This window comes from Perissodus microlepis, chromosome 18 (assembly GCF_051167445.1).
Source record: "Perissodus microlepis isolate ML-2025 ecotype Zambia chromosome 18, ASM5116744v1, whole genome shotgun sequence".
NCBI classification, from domain to species: Eukaryota; Metazoa; Chordata; class Actinopteri; order Cichliformes; family Cichlidae; genus Perissodus; species Perissodus microlepis.
The window spans coordinates 1,711,363-1,730,406 of NC_140478.1; the positions used below are offsets into that span (position 1 = coordinate 1,711,363).

General features: G+C 42.2%; 1 protein-coding gene across 2 annotated transcripts in view; it reads right to left on the reverse strand.

The window, feature by feature from the left end:
* Positions 1-19,044, reverse strand: part of rnf31 (ring finger protein 31) — a 42,768-nt gene that overhangs the window by 2,248 nt on the left and 21,476 nt on the right. The window contains exons 14-23 of one of the 2 annotated variants that reach the window (XM_084911253.1): positions 18,715-18,921; positions 18,440-18,613; positions 16,036-16,134; positions 14,436-14,525; positions 12,376-12,490; positions 9,189-9,301; positions 7,749-7,859; positions 7,286-7,334; positions 3,354-3,450; positions 774-939 (exon numbers count right to left, since the gene is read on the reverse strand). In XM_084911253.1, coding sequence (XP_084767379.1) covers positions 774-939; positions 3,354-3,450; positions 7,286-7,334; positions 7,749-7,859; positions 9,189-9,301; positions 12,376-12,490; positions 14,436-14,525; positions 16,036-16,134; positions 18,440-18,613; positions 18,715-18,921 — 1,221 coding nt within the window. Of the gene's footprint in view, positions 1-773; positions 940-3,353; positions 3,451-7,285; positions 7,335-7,748; positions 7,860-9,188; positions 9,302-12,375; positions 12,491-14,435; positions 14,526-16,035; positions 16,135-18,439; positions 18,614-18,714; positions 18,922-19,044 lie in introns of those variants that run through there. The other variant, XR_014797486.1, reaches the window with a different exon arrangement.

Below are 19,044 nucleotides of genomic sequence, written 5' to 3' on the forward strand. Positions count from 1 at the left end.
TGGCCAGCAACTGTACCAGACACAAAAAAAGCATACTGTATAAAAACCAATACAATACACACGGATGACATAAGTACAGCGGCATCAATAATATGATGAGTGTGGATGCAAGTGTTACGGATATATACAAAAAACACAACAAAAGTCAAACACACCCTGAACCAACCACGCTCACGCCTGCTTATGAAAACTAAAACAGAATATTTAGACCAAAACCTTTCAAATAACACCCAGACAACTTCTAACTGGTGTGTCACCTTTTGGAACCCACCACTCAGATAAAACAGGGAACAGGGAGAGGGGGAAAGCTCACTGTGCTACTTATACAACCACTTCCTCATTAACTCGATGTCATTCATTTTTTCATTTAATTTTGGATATTAAATTTTACCATTAACTGTGAAGTGTCCCCATTTCTGTCTGAACTCTGAGTTGGTTAATGAAAATATTCTACCAGTTGGTGTTTGCATGATGGTGGTAGATGTCTAACAGGGCAGTCTTACATGTCCCAAGTTGCTCAGTTAGGTTGGGATGAACTTTGCAGACTTGCTTTTTGTGAAACCAATTCTACATCTTTATGGTTAACGTGGCCGCTGCGGTCAGGATAAAAATGTTTTATATTGTAAAGGTGATAAGTTATTTACAGTGACCATTCCCAGAAACCAATGGACCTAAACAATAGCAGAATAATGATCCACATCTGAACTAAAGATGGCCAGCATAGAAATGAAATGATGTTCAGCAGTGAAATGTATACAGGTAATGATCCTCACCTCAAGAAGCCTGGTGTAGTAGGTGAAGGTGTCCTCCCCGTCCCTGTGGGTGTCCTCTACCTTGTACCTCCTGCAGGCCAGCAGCAGCTCGTTTGAGCTGTAGAGCGGTGCTGGGTCAATGGAGTGGCTATTGATCAGGCTCACCAAGTACTCCCGGTAATGCTTCCTAGAAACCAGCACACCACCAAAAAATTATTTATATATCAAGTGATATCAATGATCAATGAGTCTTAAAGAGGGATTAAAAAAAATATGCCAAAGCCAACCAGAGTTGCTCATTTTGTGTGTATACATATACAGAAATTCCCCGCTCGCCCGTGCGGGCGGACAATCCTTCAAGCTCGGGTCCTCTACCAGAGGCCTGGGAGCTTGAGGGTCCTGCGCAGTATCTTAGCTGTTCCCAGGACTGCGCTCTTCTGGACAGAGATCTCTGATGTTGTTCCCGGGATCTGCTGGAGCCACTCGCCTAGCTTGGGAGTCACTGCACCAGATGCTCCGATTACCACGGGAACCACTGTTACCTTCATCCTCCACATCTTCTCTGAGCCCTTGGTATTTCTCCAGCTTCTCGTGTTCCTTCTTCCTGATGTTGCTGTCATTCGGAACCGCTACATCGATCACTACGGCCGTCTTCTTCTGTTTGTTCACCACCACTATGTCCGGTTGGTTAGCCATCACCATTTTGTCCATCTGTATATGGAAGTCCCACAGGATCTTAGCTCGGTCACTCTCCACCACCCTAGGGGCGTCTCCCATTTTGACCTCAGGACTTTCAGGCCGTATTCAGCACAGATGTTTCTGTACACTAAGCCGGCCACTTGGTTATGGCGTTCCATGTATGCCCTGCCCGCTAGCAGCCTCTTGCACCCTGCTGTTATGTGCTGGATTGTCTCAGGGTCTTTACACAGCCTGCACCTGGGGTCTTGCCTGGTGTGATAGACCCCAGCCTCTATGGATCTTGTGCTCAGAGCTTGTTCCTGTGCTGCCATGATTAGTGCCTCTGTGCTGTCTTTCAGTCCAGCTTTGTCCAGCCACTGGTAGGATTTATGGATGTCCGCCATTTCTTCTATCTGGACATACCATACAAGGGCCTGTACTTCCATGATGGTTACTCTTGTTGCTCCTCTCCTTTCTCGGGTTTCTGCTGCTTGAGGTATTCACTAAGCAGACTATCAGTTGTGGTCATCTTCTTGATGTACTTATTGGTTGTTTCATCCTGAACAGGGATTCTGACACTCACTAGTCCTTGGGCTCCTTCCTTGTGATTAGCATATAGTCTCAGGGTGCTGGACTTGGGGTGAGACCCTCCATGCATGATAAGGGCTTCCTTGTTTTGATGTCAGTAGCTTCTATCTCCTCCTTTAACCAGCATTATCCCAGCAGGGTATGTGATGACAGGCAGGGCGTAGGTGTTGACTGCCCAGATCTTGTTCTTCCCATTACGCTGACTCCTCAGGACTCACCCTACTCTCTGCAGGTATTCAGTGGTTGCAGCTTACCTGGTGGCCTCTTCATGGTTCCAATCTGCCTGTGAGATTCCTAGGTACTTGCAGCTGTTCACAGTATCTGCAGTGTTGCCTTCTGGTAGTAAAATCATTGTCTTGATGTCAGTGGCTTCCATCTATCTATTCTTTTTTATTCTTTTTTATTTTTCATTCACTATTAGCATACAGCTTGTTGCCATCCATGTAGAGGAGGTTGCTGACGATTGCCTCATTTCGTAGTCAGTCTCCCTAGCATGTTATGTAGAGGAACTCACCAAGGGGGTTCAGGGCTATGCAGAATAGCAGTGAGGACAGGGCATCTCCTTGGTAGATCCCACAATTGATGGTGACCTGCGCAATCGGCTCGAAGTTGGCCTCTAGTGTTGTTTAGCACATCCCCAACGAATTCCTGATGAAGGCTCTTAGGATTCTGTTAATCTTGTATAGTTCTAGGGATTCAGGATCGATGTGTGATGCATTGAGTAACAGGCTTTCTTGTAGTCATTCCAGGCAGTGCAGAGGTTGGTCAGTCGAGTCTTATAGTCTTGGGTGACTGCTCTATCTACCAGGAGCTGGTGTTTTGCTGTCATCAAGTGCTTGCTCATTGGGGGTTATGTGATTTTTGGGATTTCTTTTTAACTGTAAGGTCTTTAACTTACAATGTAAACCGCCTTGAGGCAAATGATTTAGCACTATAAAAACAAAATGGAACTTAACTGAATCATTTTTATGCATGGTTTAACAAGAGCAGTTCAAGTATTCTGGGACACAGACAGAGGACAAAGAACTGTGAATTATTTTAATTATCAATTCCCTTATTTCTGTTTGTGTTAAAAAAGGTTTTAGCACAGTGGCCAGTGTGACTTTGTTGTTATATAATTGGAATTCTTGTTGTGCAGATGGACATCATACTGAACTCGAGTCATAAGAGTCCAGGTAATTCCAGACCCCCACATAGTGTTTTGAAGCTATTTGAAGCAACCAACAAGGTTCACACAAGATTAAAGACAAGTGCTCCTTATGGACTGCCAGAGACTCTGGGATCTAAGGAACATATTACAAACAAAGCAAATACTACTCATTAAAAGCTCCATACTCGCAGAGTCCAGCATGTCCAGGTTGGGTCTGAGCTCCACAGGCTGCATCTGACTGCTGCCCGCCCTCATCTTTTTGCTCTATTACTCCACACAGATCTAAAAGGAAGAGAGGTACCCATTTAAAAAATATAGAAAAACATCTGTGAAAATCAATACAAAAAATTCCTTAATTGAAAAATTCCTTATAATATTCAGAACTCCATTAATTCAGCCAGGTTTCTTCCTGTTAAAAGGGAGTTTTTCCTTCCCACTGTCACCAAGTGCTTGCTCATTTGGAATCATATGATTGTTGGGGTTTTGTTTTCTTTGTATTATTGTAGGGTCTTTACCTTACAATATAAAGTGCCTTGAAACAACAACCGTTGATTTGATTTGGGGCTGTATAAATAAAACAATTCAGATGTATTAGTATTAATTTGTATGTACATTTCCTAAGATAGCCAGTCATGGTGTCAAATCAACAACAATGTGTTACATTCTTAAAAAGAATGACTAACCTAGCCAGCTCAGCAACACTTAAAGGCCTAAAAGATCACAGAAGACAACTGAAGTGGACAAATTCTTTCCACGGTTAACGCAGGCTACGTTCACTCTGCAGGTCTTAATGCTCAATTCCGATTTTTTGATCAAATCCGATTTTTTTGTCTGCTCGTTCACACTACAAATAAAATGTGACAGCAAACGCGCTCTAGTGTGAACGCTCAAAGCGGCCGCATGCGCAAAAGAAGGCGTCACACACAACGCGCTCTGTTTAGACCCAGAGCAAACAGTATTGTTTGACTGATGGCCCTTAATATAAAGACTTCGGACTTCACGTTTCCCAATTTTTGCTTTAAGTTATTTTGTTATTTACATAATAATGTAGATAACCTAATAATGATCCTTATTGCTGTTTTAGAGGAGCGGTGCTTCAAAGGATAGCTGCAGATTTCTGTCAGAATCTGCAGATTATACAGTACAAATAAAATGTTCACGTTTCTCCAACGTTGTCTTCCCAGCAGTTTCACCGGATGGCCAGGAAGCGTTCGCCATGTCTTCTCCGGCGCTGATAATCAGCGTCTGTCTTGTGTCGGTGACGTAAAAGACAGATTTAATGCGACTTGACCATCAAACAGCAGTCGCTGATATGTATCGGATTCAGCACCACATACGAAAGTGACCCAGATCGGATTTGAAAATATCGGATTTGTGCCGTTCACACTGTCACACCATGATCGGATATGGGTCGCATTGGGTCAAAAAAATCGGATTTGATGCGCTTTCGCCTGCAGTGTGAACATAGCCAAAAACACCTTCACAGCATTGAGTCAGGTTAAGAAAGCAGCACAGAAAAAGAGAAATGCAGAGAGAAAATAGTCTCAAAAGGGACACAAATGTGTAGGACATTATCCACAAGGGTAAGCTAATATTTAGAAATATGTAACGCTCAGATATATATCTGTGATAAATGGCATGAGATCAATTGTAAAACATACTGGAAGCCAGTGGAAACGGGCCAGAGGAACCCAATTCAGAATTACTAGTATTGGTGTTGGGTAGAACGGTGTGCTTTACAAATTACAGCTGGAACTATGCAGACCATCATAAAAACCATTTTAATGTATTCTTTGGTTTCATTTTTTAAGACTGATTTGCTCAAAGAGATGAAACAACTAGTAAATATTCACAAAGACATTTGGAGCAACCATGGACACCTTGACTAAACTGAATTTAACTAATAATATGTTGACTTTCCAGGACAAATCCTGTCCTGTCTGCCAGCTTTTTGATCTGAATGCACTGTTGTGCTTTTCCAAGATCAGCTCTTCAGGGTTTATCTGTTTATTTCTTCATTTCTATTCATCAAGACATAATAGAGTTACAGTTGTGACATTATAAGTGGTATACTGTATGATGACATCTAAGGCAGGACAGGCAGGAAAAAAAGGGGGGGGTTGATAAAAGGATGGAGCATAAATGCAAATGTTCGTGAGTGTGAACGAGAGAAAGAGCGAGAGCTCCCATGGCCCAAAGGCTGTCAGTCCCAGAGGGCCAGAAGTGACCAGCAACCAGCCCTGCTACAGGCCACCCACCCCCGTACAGTCCCAGGGCTCCAGGTGCCTAATAACCGCCCGGTGCCCAGCAGTATAATGAAACAGGTTACATTTTCAGGAATGCAAATATAAAAAGATTACCCTACAGAAAGCATGTCCCAGCGCCTAGAACAGGGGTGGGCAATCTCAGTCCACGAGGGCCGGTGTCCCTGTAGGTTTTAGATGTGTCCTTGAACCAACACAGCTGATTTAAATGGCTAAATTAGCTCCTCAACATGTCCTGAAGTTCTCCAGAGGCCTGGTAACGAACTAATCATGTGATTCAGGTGTGTTGACCCAGGGTGAGGACACTGGCCCTTGTGGACTGAGAATGCCCACCCCTGTTCTAGAAGCTACAGGCAAACAGAAAGAAATGCTCCCAAACCAACAAAAGACAGATTAGTGCTTGACACAACAAACAATTCAGAAGGGGAGAAATCCAACAGAATATTAATTAAGCTGGGGTTTAATTAGTTTATTCAATTTAATTTCATTAAATTTAAAGTCTTAGCTGTCACCTATAGGCCAAAGCGTCCCAGCTGCAAACTTTTTTAAACTGGTAGAAGAAAAAGACATTTGATGAACCACATTTCTCTTTCTGTACAAAGAGGAACAGACAAATGCGGAGGAAGTTTGCCAGAGGTGGAACAAACCCAGTTTCTTTGCAATAAGAAAGGATTTACAGAGCCCACCAAATTCCCTAAAATACAAATGGTAAATGGTAAATGGCCTGTATTTAAAACACTGATTACTTGGATTTGAAATCTTATTTGCATTTCACCCTTAGTTACTATAACAACCCAAGGGTCCAGCGCACCCTGCCTGGGATAGAGTTACTGGGAGTGGATTGTGTGTCAGTCACAGGCACTGGTCCTGGCGCTCCGATCCAGGCTTCTGACGCTGGTACTGGAATGTCACCTTGCTGGTGGGGACAGAGCCTTAGCTAGTGGGTGAGGTTAGGAACTACTTACTAGATATAGTCGGGCTCACCTCAAAGCATAGCTTGAGCCCTCGAACAAGCTTCCTGGAGAGGGGTTGGACTCTGTTCCCCTCTGGAGAACTCGCTGGAGAGATTATATTATCACAGTCTGCTGTCCCCATGACTCAAACCCAAATAAGTGATTGAAAATGGATGGATGATGTGCATTTTGAGATACTGGTTTAAGTATTATCAAGCATCCCTGGTTGAATACTCAAATATTCTAATCAAAGGTGGAGTTTGTCATTGGTTGAACACCCTAGAAAAGATACAATGTTTTCAGGCACTCTGTTTAATTCCCAGATGAAAAGCAGAGTTATTTAGATTAAACGTTATGCACTTCTCTACTTGAGTTATAGCACTTACAAGGTTTTCAGAAAACACTGGGATTCAGACGTTTTAGTAGACGCATGGTATGAATTTTGAAATCCTAGTTGGGCGTCCATGCCGCCCGCTCAGCATCAGCCTTTTACAGCTGAGTAGTTTAAAACACAGAGTTAATCCAGCTACTTCTGTCAGCAGTCACATGGTTTATTTTACGAGTTTCAGTCAGAATTCATTCGAGCAGAGGAAAAGCACTCGTGAAGGTTACAATGATCTTTCAGTGGCCTCTGACAGTGGACTCAACTCTCTGATTCTCCTGTGCTTGCACCTCTTTTCACTCCCTTTCACCTCTGCTGTATTTAATCATTAGTAATGACTAAACTTGGGCTCTCTCCTATAGTGTGTCTTTCCCTGTGCTGTTTTCCACTTACTTGTGGGGCCGTTTAGTGTGCCCTCACTAATATGAATGCCATGGAGAAAATATTAGAAAGAGCACAACTCCACAGCATCATCAGAAGTATTGAAACAGAAAACTTTGATGGAAGAAACAGCCTACCTGTCTGAGTTCCAGGAGGAGGTTCAGTGTTGAAGGCAACTCCGTTAGTCTGTCACGAAGATAAGATATGATGAGACGCAAAACAGGCACTGACCAGATAAACAAATGAAAAAGAACGAAGGGTCTTTAGGATCACAGCAAAAATACAGAAGAGACAAAACAAAACAAAACGAGTAACGGCTCTAAACACACTAACATCTCTGTCATGGGCCTGGGTCATATCACCCTGTGTGTTGAGTTTCTTGTGTTTTTATGTCATTTTGTGTGATGGTTTAAGGTTCATTTTGTAGTCCTGAGTTTATTCTATCTTAGCTTTTTGCACATTTAGGCTCCCCTTGTGTCTTTGTCCTCTGTGTCCTCTCTGTGTCTGTGTTTATGTGTGTTTGTGTATCCTTGTCTCTTGTTTTCCTCTTCTCTTCCCATCCTTGTGTGTCATTCCACAGTTACATGTGTGTGTGTTTACCTGGAGCAAAGCCTGCAGCCTGGATGGTTCCCAGTCTCTCAGATAGAAGAGACAGTCTCTAGGATGATGGGCATGCAGTCCAGACACCGTGCACTGGTCCACTGCACAGGTCTGATGGGAAATAAGAAGAGAAAACGACAGCCATTTTTATTTTTCCCCTCAGTCTGCTCACGTAACACTGAAATTAGTAAAAATTAAAAAAAAAAAAAAAAAGGAAACTGTGACCCTTCACTAAACACTAATACTGTTTTTAAAAGACAGGACATAAAAATGTGCAACTGAACTTCACACGTGTCATCATTTCGTCCACTTTCCCAGATGAAATACACGCAAAACTAAATTGTAATAAAAACATCAATACTGGTTTCCGTTTATTGGAAAGATGTTGATGAACTTTTGCACCAAATACCAATGAATTGAACAAACACCACAGCTGCCAACAGCTGTTTTGAATGTCACATGTGAAACAGCCAAAAACAAGAAAACAAATCTGTGTGCTGCATTCGTGTCATCAGTGAATTTATTTCGGAGAGCCTTTTCCAAAGCTGCTGATGTCAAAGGCTGCACCTTTGGAACAAGAAATGCTGTGGCCCAGATCAAGCATGAGGATCAGTGCCTCGTCTGCATCGTTATGAAGTGCTTACTTTTGTTTCAGTCATTCAAGATTTCACACAAAACAAATCAAAAACAGTGTTTCAATGATCACATGGCTGCTCTCCTTTTTTAGGGATGAAAAATAAATCTAAGAGAATAAAATACAATATTGCCAAAGTTGTACACGTGTTTTCACTACCCACAGTCTGTGTGAATTAATCAGACGTGGACTGGTTCTTTTTCTACTTTACCTGAGGACTCAAAGTGCTTTATAGAACTGGCCTAATTCACCCATTTACACTCTAATCCAGCGGTCCCCAACCCCCGGGCCTCGGACCGGTACCGGTCCGTGAGTCGTTTGGTGCCGGGCTGCGAGAGTTGAGGCTCAGGTGTGAAATGTATAGTTTTCAGGGTTTTTATCGGTTTTCAGCGTTATTTTGTTATCGTTTTTATCGTTAACTCGGTTTTCTTGGGTCTTTTCACGTGTGTTATGAATAAATCTTCTTTTTTTCGGTACCAGTACTAGTTTTATTTTGTTGTATTTATCCGCGACACCTTAAAGGCCGGTCCGTGAAAATATTGTCGGGCATAAACCGGTCCGTGGCGCAAAAAAGGTTGGGGACCGCTGCTCTAATGTGTACATCGGAGAGCAGCGGGGTTAGTACCTTGCAGAAGGGTACTTGCATGCAGACTGTTGCAGCCAGGGACTAAACCACCAGCCTGAGCATTAGTAGATGACTACCCCACACCTCTCTGTCACACATGTATCCTAGGTAGAGTATCACATGGCTCAAATGACTCCTTGGAAAATGACACCATGAAGAGGACTGTATGTGACAGACTTACAGTGTGGAAAGGGTTGTTGCAGCCACTGCAGAACTGGTAACGACACTGTGAGCAGCAGAAATGCATGCAGCCTCCTTTAGACAGCGCATACTGAAAGCGACAGTTAGGACAAGCTAGAAGGAGGGAGGAAGGAGAGGACACACAGGTAGCATTACATTCAAGAAAACCATTTTAGTCTGACGTACATCCAACACCTTTCCTGACATAAATGAGTTAACTTTACTTGGTAACGTAGAACATATGCTTGTTACACAGTTAATGTTATGGATCTCAGCACTTGATGACCTTGCTCTGTAAGTTTATATGGCTGAGCTGCTTTGGCTCCTAAACGCTTTCATTTTGTAATAATAGCACTTAAAGCTGATTGTGGAAGATTTAGGAGAGAAGAATTTCACCAGCTGACTTGTTTCAACAGTGGCATCATGTTACAGCATCACACTCAAATTCAGGGAGCTCTTTAGAATAACACAAAGGCAAACTGGATGTCTAGGTGTCATATACCTGTGGCAACAGACTGAGCACACCTGAATTCAAACATTAAGAGGCGTGGCCCAATACCTTTGTTCATATACTGTAACCTTACTCAGTTACACAGCATTGACAGGAGGATAACAATGCATGCATAAATGTGCATGTTTGTGTACTTACACAACAGACCTGTCTGAAACATACATAGACATCATGAGACATAGTTTACAGAGCAGCAACACAACACAGAGTGCATTATGGGCTGTTCATAATCATAATGCTAAGATAGAGATATGCTCAGCTCTTTAAGTGTTTGCTTTCAGATTTGTACGTCCCACAGAAAGCTTCTCATGGTGGGTGTTTTTGGCCATGGATGAAACAAACTTCACGATGAGTGAAAACAAATGAATATCATATGAAATTGCATTTTATTTTTTCAATACAGTGACAGGCTCATGTCATCATATAGTAGTTATGATGCTTTAATGATAAAACGTTAAAGTTTGCTCTTGTTTTCCACTTCTAGCAAAAGAAGTGTTTGTGACCACCCCTGTGTTGTGTTGTGTTAACCAGCAGCACAAAGCTTGCCATAGTGGCGCTATCAACTACATGATGAGAGATGTTGGACCCACGGCATGTACAGCCAGTCCAGGCATCGCTGTGAGGTGTGTCAAAGCTACGTAGAGCCATGGCAGTGACTGAGGGCAGAGTCAGGGTCTCTCCCCTGCTCTCTGGGGAGGCCCAGACAGCAATGCTGAGCCTGCTGTTGCCCTCGTGGGGAGAGTTTGGGAACATCTGCTCCACAAGATCAGCGCCGCCGGTTCAAGGGCTGTCAGATGGAGGCAAAGGATCACACGTTTGCCTACGCTTGGAGGCTCTGTGACATGGCAGCCAGGTAGCTGCAGTCACACCCTGGGAAGGAGGAAAAGCTGACTGCTGGAGTTTGTCGTCAAGTACCCACTCATTGAGAAGACAGCAGAATGGGTCCTCGGCCATCGGCCAGGGAGCCTTGATGCAGCAGTGACTTTGGTGGACAACCAACTACTACGGTGGATGGAGGACCCTGGGTGGATACAGTCGTCGGTGGGGAATCTGCCAGTGCCGGCCCCGAGGAGAAGAATCCTCGGCTCTCCTCCAGCACCACCGACTGTTGCGCCCCACAGAAACTCCCTACTGACCTGTTTTCCTCTGCTTCCCCTCTGCAGGTCCTGGGAGCTACAGGCACTGGACCCATCTCACAGGAAGTCACACAGACGACAGGGCAGGAGTGCTGGTGCGGGCATCCACACGGAGTGCCCACTGATGGAGGTGGGACAGGCGTTCCGTGTCACTGGCCTCCCAGCACCTTCCCCTGGCCTGGGAGTGACGTACAACGTTCCAGTAAGGCACCAAAGGGCTGTACACCAGGCTATGGTGGACTCAGGCTGCATGCAGACCTTGGTCTACCAAACTCTGGTTTGACTCTGGGCGTTATTGGAGAAAGAGTGGGTTTAGATCCTGTGTGTGCAGCCATAGTGCCCGTTGAAATTAGGTATAAGGGCAAAAAGCATGGAGTCAAACCTGCTGTTAGCTCATGCCTGAATCTTGGGAAGGTGGGGGCTATGATTTCTGGCTTAGTTCAGTGGGTTCAGGGGTGGGAGGCTGGGTAATGTAGCTCCCATCCTTCCATCCATTTTACACACCAAAGTGTTCCCAGGCCACCCGAGAGATATAATCTCTCCATTGTGTCCTGAGTTTGCCCTGGGGCCCCACTGACATATGCCCAGAACACCTTGTCCAGGAGGCACAAGGAGTCATCCTTGTCAGATGCCAATACCACCTCGACTGCCTCAGCTCTGGCCAGTTGGTTAATTATGCCTCCCCTTTCCTTAAGATATGTAGTATGCAGTGGTCCCAGCATACTACATATCTTAACTAGGGGTGCAACGATACACAAACTTCACGGTTCGGTTCGATACTTTGGTGTCACGGTTCGATATTTTTTTGATACAAAAAAATATTCATGCCTTTTTAATTTGTCATTTATTAAAATTATAAATATATATTTTAACTCAAAAGTACAGTTTTTAAATTTAATGTTGTTGAAACAACAAAGTAATAAAATAATAAATCTATCTGATGGAGAAATCACTCATCTTTGGAAAAGAGAGTTTATTACAGAGAAATGGCTCTTTCCAAAATAAAAGCTATACTATACGCTTCTTCTGGGCTATATTCTCAGCAGCATATTAAACATATCAGGTCCCATAAGGAGAATCCTGTGCTAACGGCTGTCTAAATGACTCGGGTAAAGTTTGTAGCATGCGTGCTTGTTGTTTTTGTCTGCTTCCACTTGTCTTTGCACTAGGATGCTGTCGGAGTAAATGTGCAGTCATATTCGTTGTGTTCCCACTAGTGCTGTCAGCGTTAATCTCGCTGAAATGACGTTAACGCCACAACACGGCAAATCTCCGTTAACGAGCTACCGCGGATCGCCCCGTGTTGTGTCGTGTCAGGTGAACCAGCAGCAAAAAGCCTGCTATTGCAAGATTTTTAGAAAACTTGACCTCTGCCCTTAACCTTAAGGTTGAGGTAACCAGGATTGTCTTGCCTCATTATCAAGTTATCACATTCACAAACTTGGCTGCCCATGCATCACAGGACTTTAGTGAAGAGGACTCCATGGGTTACGTTTACACAACTAATCAGAGTTTGTGTGTGTTCATATGTGTGTACTTACTGATGCCGTTGTCTCTGAGGTATCCAGCCAGGCCCTGTCTCTGATATTCTGGATCATTCTCTCTTTTCCAGGACTGGAACTGTTCACAGGACAGACCAGCATGCTGAGACTCCCACTGCACACAAACAATGTTTACCAATGAGTACAGAACAGAGCATATAAAAATGAATTACTATTGTAACAGTTACATAGAAAGATATTTATAATCACATAATATTTCATTTTCTTTTAAATTATAAACATTTATAATATTTATAAAGGCTTGGATTGCACACAAGCACAAATAAAATATACGGACAAAATGGTTGCAGACGGTCTACGAGGACTACTTCACAAAATAAAATATTAGCCCAGGGGTGTCAAACTTATGAGCCCCATCTAGCCCATGATATAATTATATATACATCCCACCAGATCATTTCACGTGTCAGTTATTAACACCCTGGAGGCAGGGGTGAGACTTTATTTTGATGGGCACACCCTGCTGCCCATTACATTCCTAGACAGACTGGGATCATACCATTAGGTGAAAGAAGGAAGGGGGGGAGTAAGTATAGTGGTACAGCCAGGGTCTTTGAATCAGACGTCGTGCATGAGATCACTGTGTTCTGCAGCTTGTTGTCTCAGTGAATGATTTCAAATTCTCAGATGAGTCCACGTTTCCATCTTTCACTCGCTGCTGCCACATCTCAAGTTTTCTGACAAGTGATGTTAGTTTATCTGCCAGATGTGGGAGCTGAGCGTTTGTGCCCTGCATCTGCACATTCAGTTCATTGAGTTTCAGGAACATGTCGCTGAGGTATGCCCGTATCATGAAAAAGTTGTTACATTTGTTGAATTTGTTGGTAAGATCACTGCCCTCTTCATTCAAAAACATGCAGATCTCCTCTCGAAGTTCAAAGAGCCTGGACGGCACCGACCCACGTAACAGCAGGTGGAACTCACTGTGATGCAGAACTGTGGCCGGAGCCCGTTTCTTCACACAGTGAGGAGAAAATCCAGGCTTTCACAGGTCGTGTTTTGATGCAGTTGACTGTGGCAACGACATCACTCATTATGTCATTCAACTCAGGACTCAGCTGTTTAGACACTAGTGCTTCGCGGTGTATCTTACAGTGCGTCCACTGCACATCGGGGGAGACGCGTTCGATTAACACTTGCAGCCCTCCTCGCTTCCCAGCCACAGCCGTCTGTGCAGATCCCCACACAGTCCTCAGTGTTTTTGAACAGTTTCTCTGCGCTGGCTCTGGCAGGAACTTGTTTGCAGAAAAGCAATTCCTCCCTCAGCATCTTCATCAATGAATCTGACATACGTTATCAGCAAACAGTATTAATTCCTCCGCAACTGTGTGCGGTTTTTCACACAGTGCCGCTCGGTAGGCAACTTTATAGGAGCTGAGCTGAGCATTGCCAGCACAGATGCAGCTTTAGTAAAGAGACACTGTTGAGCAGTTTTTGTCTGAAAAGGTCAGCTGACTTGTCTTTGTGCTCTGGATGTTTTGTCTCCAAGTGGCATCTTAGCTTGTTAGGCTTTAAACTGTCACAAGCTAGCACTTTAAGACAGACGACACACTGCTGCCTCTCCTCATCACCCACTGCTGTGCAGGTGAAGCCAAAGGCGAGATATGCTTTATCATATTTTATAGTCTTTGGCTTGGAAGCAAATTTGATGATGCTCTGTATCTCATTGTACTGTATAGTGACAATAAAGTCATTCTATTCTATTCTATTCATCCCCGTCAAAACCCGTCCATTATGCTAGCAAGGCCCAAGCATTCTTTTTTCTTTCTTTATTCATACCAGACGCCCCCCGCACACGGTTATTACGTTTTCCCCACTTTGAGGGGGAAATGTAATGATTCTTTCAGTTTCGTATTTTTGGACTATTCAGTTAGGACATAACTTTAATGTTAAGGTTCTTAAAAGAGTTGTGAAGAGCAGATGTGCTTGGAATGTCATATTTCTATGGCTTAACAAATGTATAAGACTGCAGCTCTGCAGAAAAAGTGAAACCAAACATAAAGTGGTAAGAAAACAAGAATACACAAAGAGAAACTTACAGGCTTTTTACAGTGAGCACAGAAACTGTTTCGACATTGAAAACAGGTGACCTTCAACTGGTCTCCATCATAGATGAATCCATATGAGCACTGAGGAGAACAAACACGAGAAGGGAAAGGAGAGGACAAGATAGAAATTTCATTGTACAATAACACTATAATGCAATCATAGTCCATGAAAATGACTTCTTGTATTCGGTTGAGTTGTTTAAGTAAAAAGGTATTTTTAATTAAATCATGGATCTTGAAAGCTCCATGACATACAGAGAGCACAGACTCTCATGTAGTTACCAAGCACTCTGCAAGCAAGAACACTGGGTAAGATTAATTAATTCATTATAGCCTTTTCAAAATAAATTGCTGAACTAATAACTGGCAATGAGTCAGTCATATGGTTGTGGAAGAATTTTGTCCCACACTTTGCAGAATTGTTTTAATTCAGCCACATTGGGGTGTGTGAGCATTTTTAAAGCTTATGCCAAATAGGAACATTTTTCTTCATTTGTAGATATTGGCTCTCATTATGGTTTCCTGGAGTCCCAGTGCCTCTGAAATGGTCTGTTTTGCATCTGTGTCACGGACTCTGAAGTTAGCGTTCATCCTCCAGCTTCACTGTGTTTATGCTATGCTAACATAGCTGTGTCGCTAGTGATCACGTAGCACATCATTATATACCAGGTAGCCCAACTTCAGTAACCCTACAAACGTCACTGCTGTTTAGTTTAATGTCTTCATTTATGTTGGAAGTGATAGCAGAGCTGTACGTTTGAATTTATTTCTGAATTCCCTCAATCAGGACATGCTATATTGTGTTTAGATGGAAGCTAGCGAGCTAACTTCCTGCTAACTTCTAACTCTGTCAAATGTCATAAATTCTGTTTTCATGGATGCCTGGATGTTAAACTGTTACACCTGGTAGAGCAGAACGCTGATCATTTTATTACAGATGGAAGAATTTAGACAATTTTTCAACTCTCAGTGATGCCGCAGTGATCGTTTGACCTATGAACCTGCAGCAGAGTTTGGGCCCAGGCACGGCTAATGACGTCAGACTTAAAGACTATAGCTTCCATCTGGGAAAAGTGAGCTCTTCACTGGTCACCAATTCAATTTCAAAATTTGCAAAACTACTTACTGCACTATCACTAATTTAATTTTCAACTTTAATTTATATATTTTATCTTATTCTTTCCCAGTTAAATTTACCCTTCATTCTAATTTGTGTTGTACAGTTATTTCATTTTTAACTTTAATTTTTATATTTTATTTTATTCCTTCCTAGTTAAATTTACCCTTTTTAATTTTCATATTTATTTCCTATCTTATTCATAGCCTTTTCTTTTTTTCTTTAGGTCACGAGCAGTTGTCTAAGCATTTCACTGCATATTGTACTGTGTATGACTGTGTACGTGACAAATAAAATTTGAATTTGAATTTGAATTTGTTTCATATAAAGAAAATTGAATCGTCAACACATGTGAAGCATCAATAATCCAAAAACGTGTACTCAAACTTGCATCACTTTTAAATAGAAATTAAGTAATTACATTAAGTAATTTGTTCATTGAGATTTTGTTGCAAATATTGATCCTGTACTCACGTGACAGCACCAGAGAAATTTGGGGTCCTTGATTAAAGCCTGCTCTGTCAGCTTCTTGTGAAAAAGCTCGTAGACTTCTGGCTCTAGACACTCTCGCAGCTGTGAAGACCAAGTTTTAGAACGTTAACTTCACAGAATGTACACGTAAAGACTGATTTACCTGTCACGACTAGTCCTGTTCTTCCTGTAAAAACATTTGTACTGAGTAGACGATCTCTGGAAGATCTTCACCAAGTATGGTGTCAGTCACTCTTTCCCAGGTTTTACTCATACGGCAAACAATGCGTTGTATGTTTGTCACTCTTAAATATGAACACCTTTAAAATAACACAAGTAAAAACAAAATGCAGTTTCTAAGTGACGTGTTTCTTATTAAGAGGAAAAAAATCCAGACATACGGCGGTTGGTGAAAAAACTCTTGCCCCCTAATAACTGGTTGAGGCAAAAACTGCAATCAGGAGTTTCAAATAACTGGCATGAGTCGTTAACAGCGCTGTGGAGGAATTTCGGCCCACTTGTCTTTGCAAAATTGTTGTAATTCAGTCAAACTGGAAGGTTTTTGAGAATGAACCTTTTTAAGGTCGTGCCATGGCATCGCAATCGTGTTCAGATCAGAACAGTGACTGGGCCACTCCAGAGTCTTCATTTTGTTTTTCTTCAGCGACTCTGAGGTGGACTTGCTGGTGTGTTTCGGATCATTGTCCTGCTGCAGAACAGAAGTGCACTTCAGCTTGAGGTCATGAACAGATGGCTGGACGTTTTCCTCCAGGATGTTTTGGTAGACAGCAGAGTTCATGGTTCCATTTACCACAACAAGTCTTCAGGTCCTGAGGCAGCCCCAGACCATCACACTACCACCACCATATTTTACTGTTGGTATAATGTTCCTTTTCTGAAATGCTGTGTTACTTTCACTCCAGATGAAATGGCACATCACACTTTCCAAATAGTTAAAGTTTTGTCTTGTCAGTCCGGAGAATATTCATCAATCGTCAAGATGTTTTCTGGCAAAACTGAGACGAGCCTTTATGTTCCTACTGAGTCAGTCCTGGTGTAACTTTGGTCAGCCGGCCACTCCTGGAAAGGTTCACCACTGTTCCATGTTTTCACCATTTATATGTCTTTATACTTATTTTTTATACAAGAGATATCAATTACTTATGTTCTCATTTGTTCCTGAATTTCCTTGGATCACAGCATGATGTCTGGGTTTTCAGGATCTTTGGTCTACTCCACTGTCTAAGGCAGGTCCTGTTTAAGTCTTATTTAAGAGATTTAAGAGTGCTTTTAATTTTCAATCACTTTTTCCACACAGGGCCACAATAATAAAAATAATTATTATTATTATCATAACAATAATACTAACACCCTCATTTTGTGTTTACTTGTGTCATCTTTGTCTAATATTTAAATTTGTTTGATGATCTGAAATATTTCAGTGTGACAAACATACAAAAAATAGGACCTCAGCAATGAGGCAAACACCTTTTCACACCACTGTGAATAAAAACTGGTACTGACAGTCACAATCACAGGTATTAATATAATATTAATACTTCATTTCACCCTTTGTCTCCAGTAATAGAAATATAAACATTCCAGACCTCAACACTGATTGTAACGCACTAACTCTAATACAGGTGTTCCACAGACTGACCTGAACATGCACTGCATTAGGACATAATGATATGACCAAAATGAAAGTGATTACTACCCCTCTCTTACAATATTACTCTCATGAATGTAAAAAATTCTGAATAAAAATTAAAGTTCTGTATAATTAGTAAGCCTAGAAAAACAATATTGCAATAACTAAAGATACATATCGTGTACATGTTCAGGTTTTTGATATTTTATGGGCCGAACTATAATCGATGACATAAATAATAATCTGAGAAAGGAATGAAAATATGTTTTACTGTTAAACAGGAGAAAAAACATAATCAGTCCCTCCAAACTTGCAGGAAACAGCATTTTGAAACTGCTGCTCAGCAGCCTGTAATTCATTTTCAACCTAAACTGCAAAGTTAGATGTTGTTTCTCAACTGAATTTTCTGGCAACCAAAAGTTTGTGTACAAGAATTTTGGTACATTAACCTCTTGTATATTTTGTACATTGTCCAAAATGTTGGATTGGAAATAAACTCAAAGAAGTAGAGACACTAAATCTTACCCTGCTCAGCTAACAGCTAACAGAGTGAAGCCAATGTCCTGCTCATTAATATAACATCAAGACATTTAATCCATTTTAGAAAAGCTCTGCAGAGAAACAACAACTGAGCAAAGAAAAAACAAAAAAATGCAGTTAATTGTTTCACTGAACTGTAAGTGATGGCAGGCTGACAAGATGACAATGTAGCAGTCAGACATTCTCATTCCTTTCCCGGTTTATTTGCTTGCCTACCTGGATGTCCAGGGTGGAGAAGTAGCTGTTGAGGTGTTCGGGGTCATTGATGTCAGGCTCCCAACAGACTGGACACACCATGTCTCTGATGTGTTTGTCCCTTACAGCGATGGTAAAGTGCTGCTGAAAACAACCACAGCACACAGAGCACTGACACGACGTGAGAGACTGCATCTGAGATAGAAGGGAAGGTGGGAGGAAGTAGAAAATCAAGAAATGGAAATCATTCAGAAAAATATTTAGTGACCCAAAAGCATCTGTAAAGTAACCCTAACTTTGCTGTGAGGGAAAACCGAGAGGCAGATGGGACATTCTTTAGCGAGCACTCGCTTGATAAATTCCCTGTCGTGGGACTCTTGCACTGCCTGCACCACATCTTCTAGGGAATAGGGGGCGCTGTGCTCCAGAAGAAGCGACAGGGCCAGCTCACAGCGACCCCAGCTGGGTAGATCGTAGACTGCTAGAAGCCACCGACATACACGCTGAAAAAACAATAAAATCATGTTAAAATAGACTTCACATTTTCTACCAGTAATGCCAAACATGGGGTCTCTGTAAAGTACTGTGTAACAGTTGCAAGTCACTCCTCATTTCTGTATATTTTG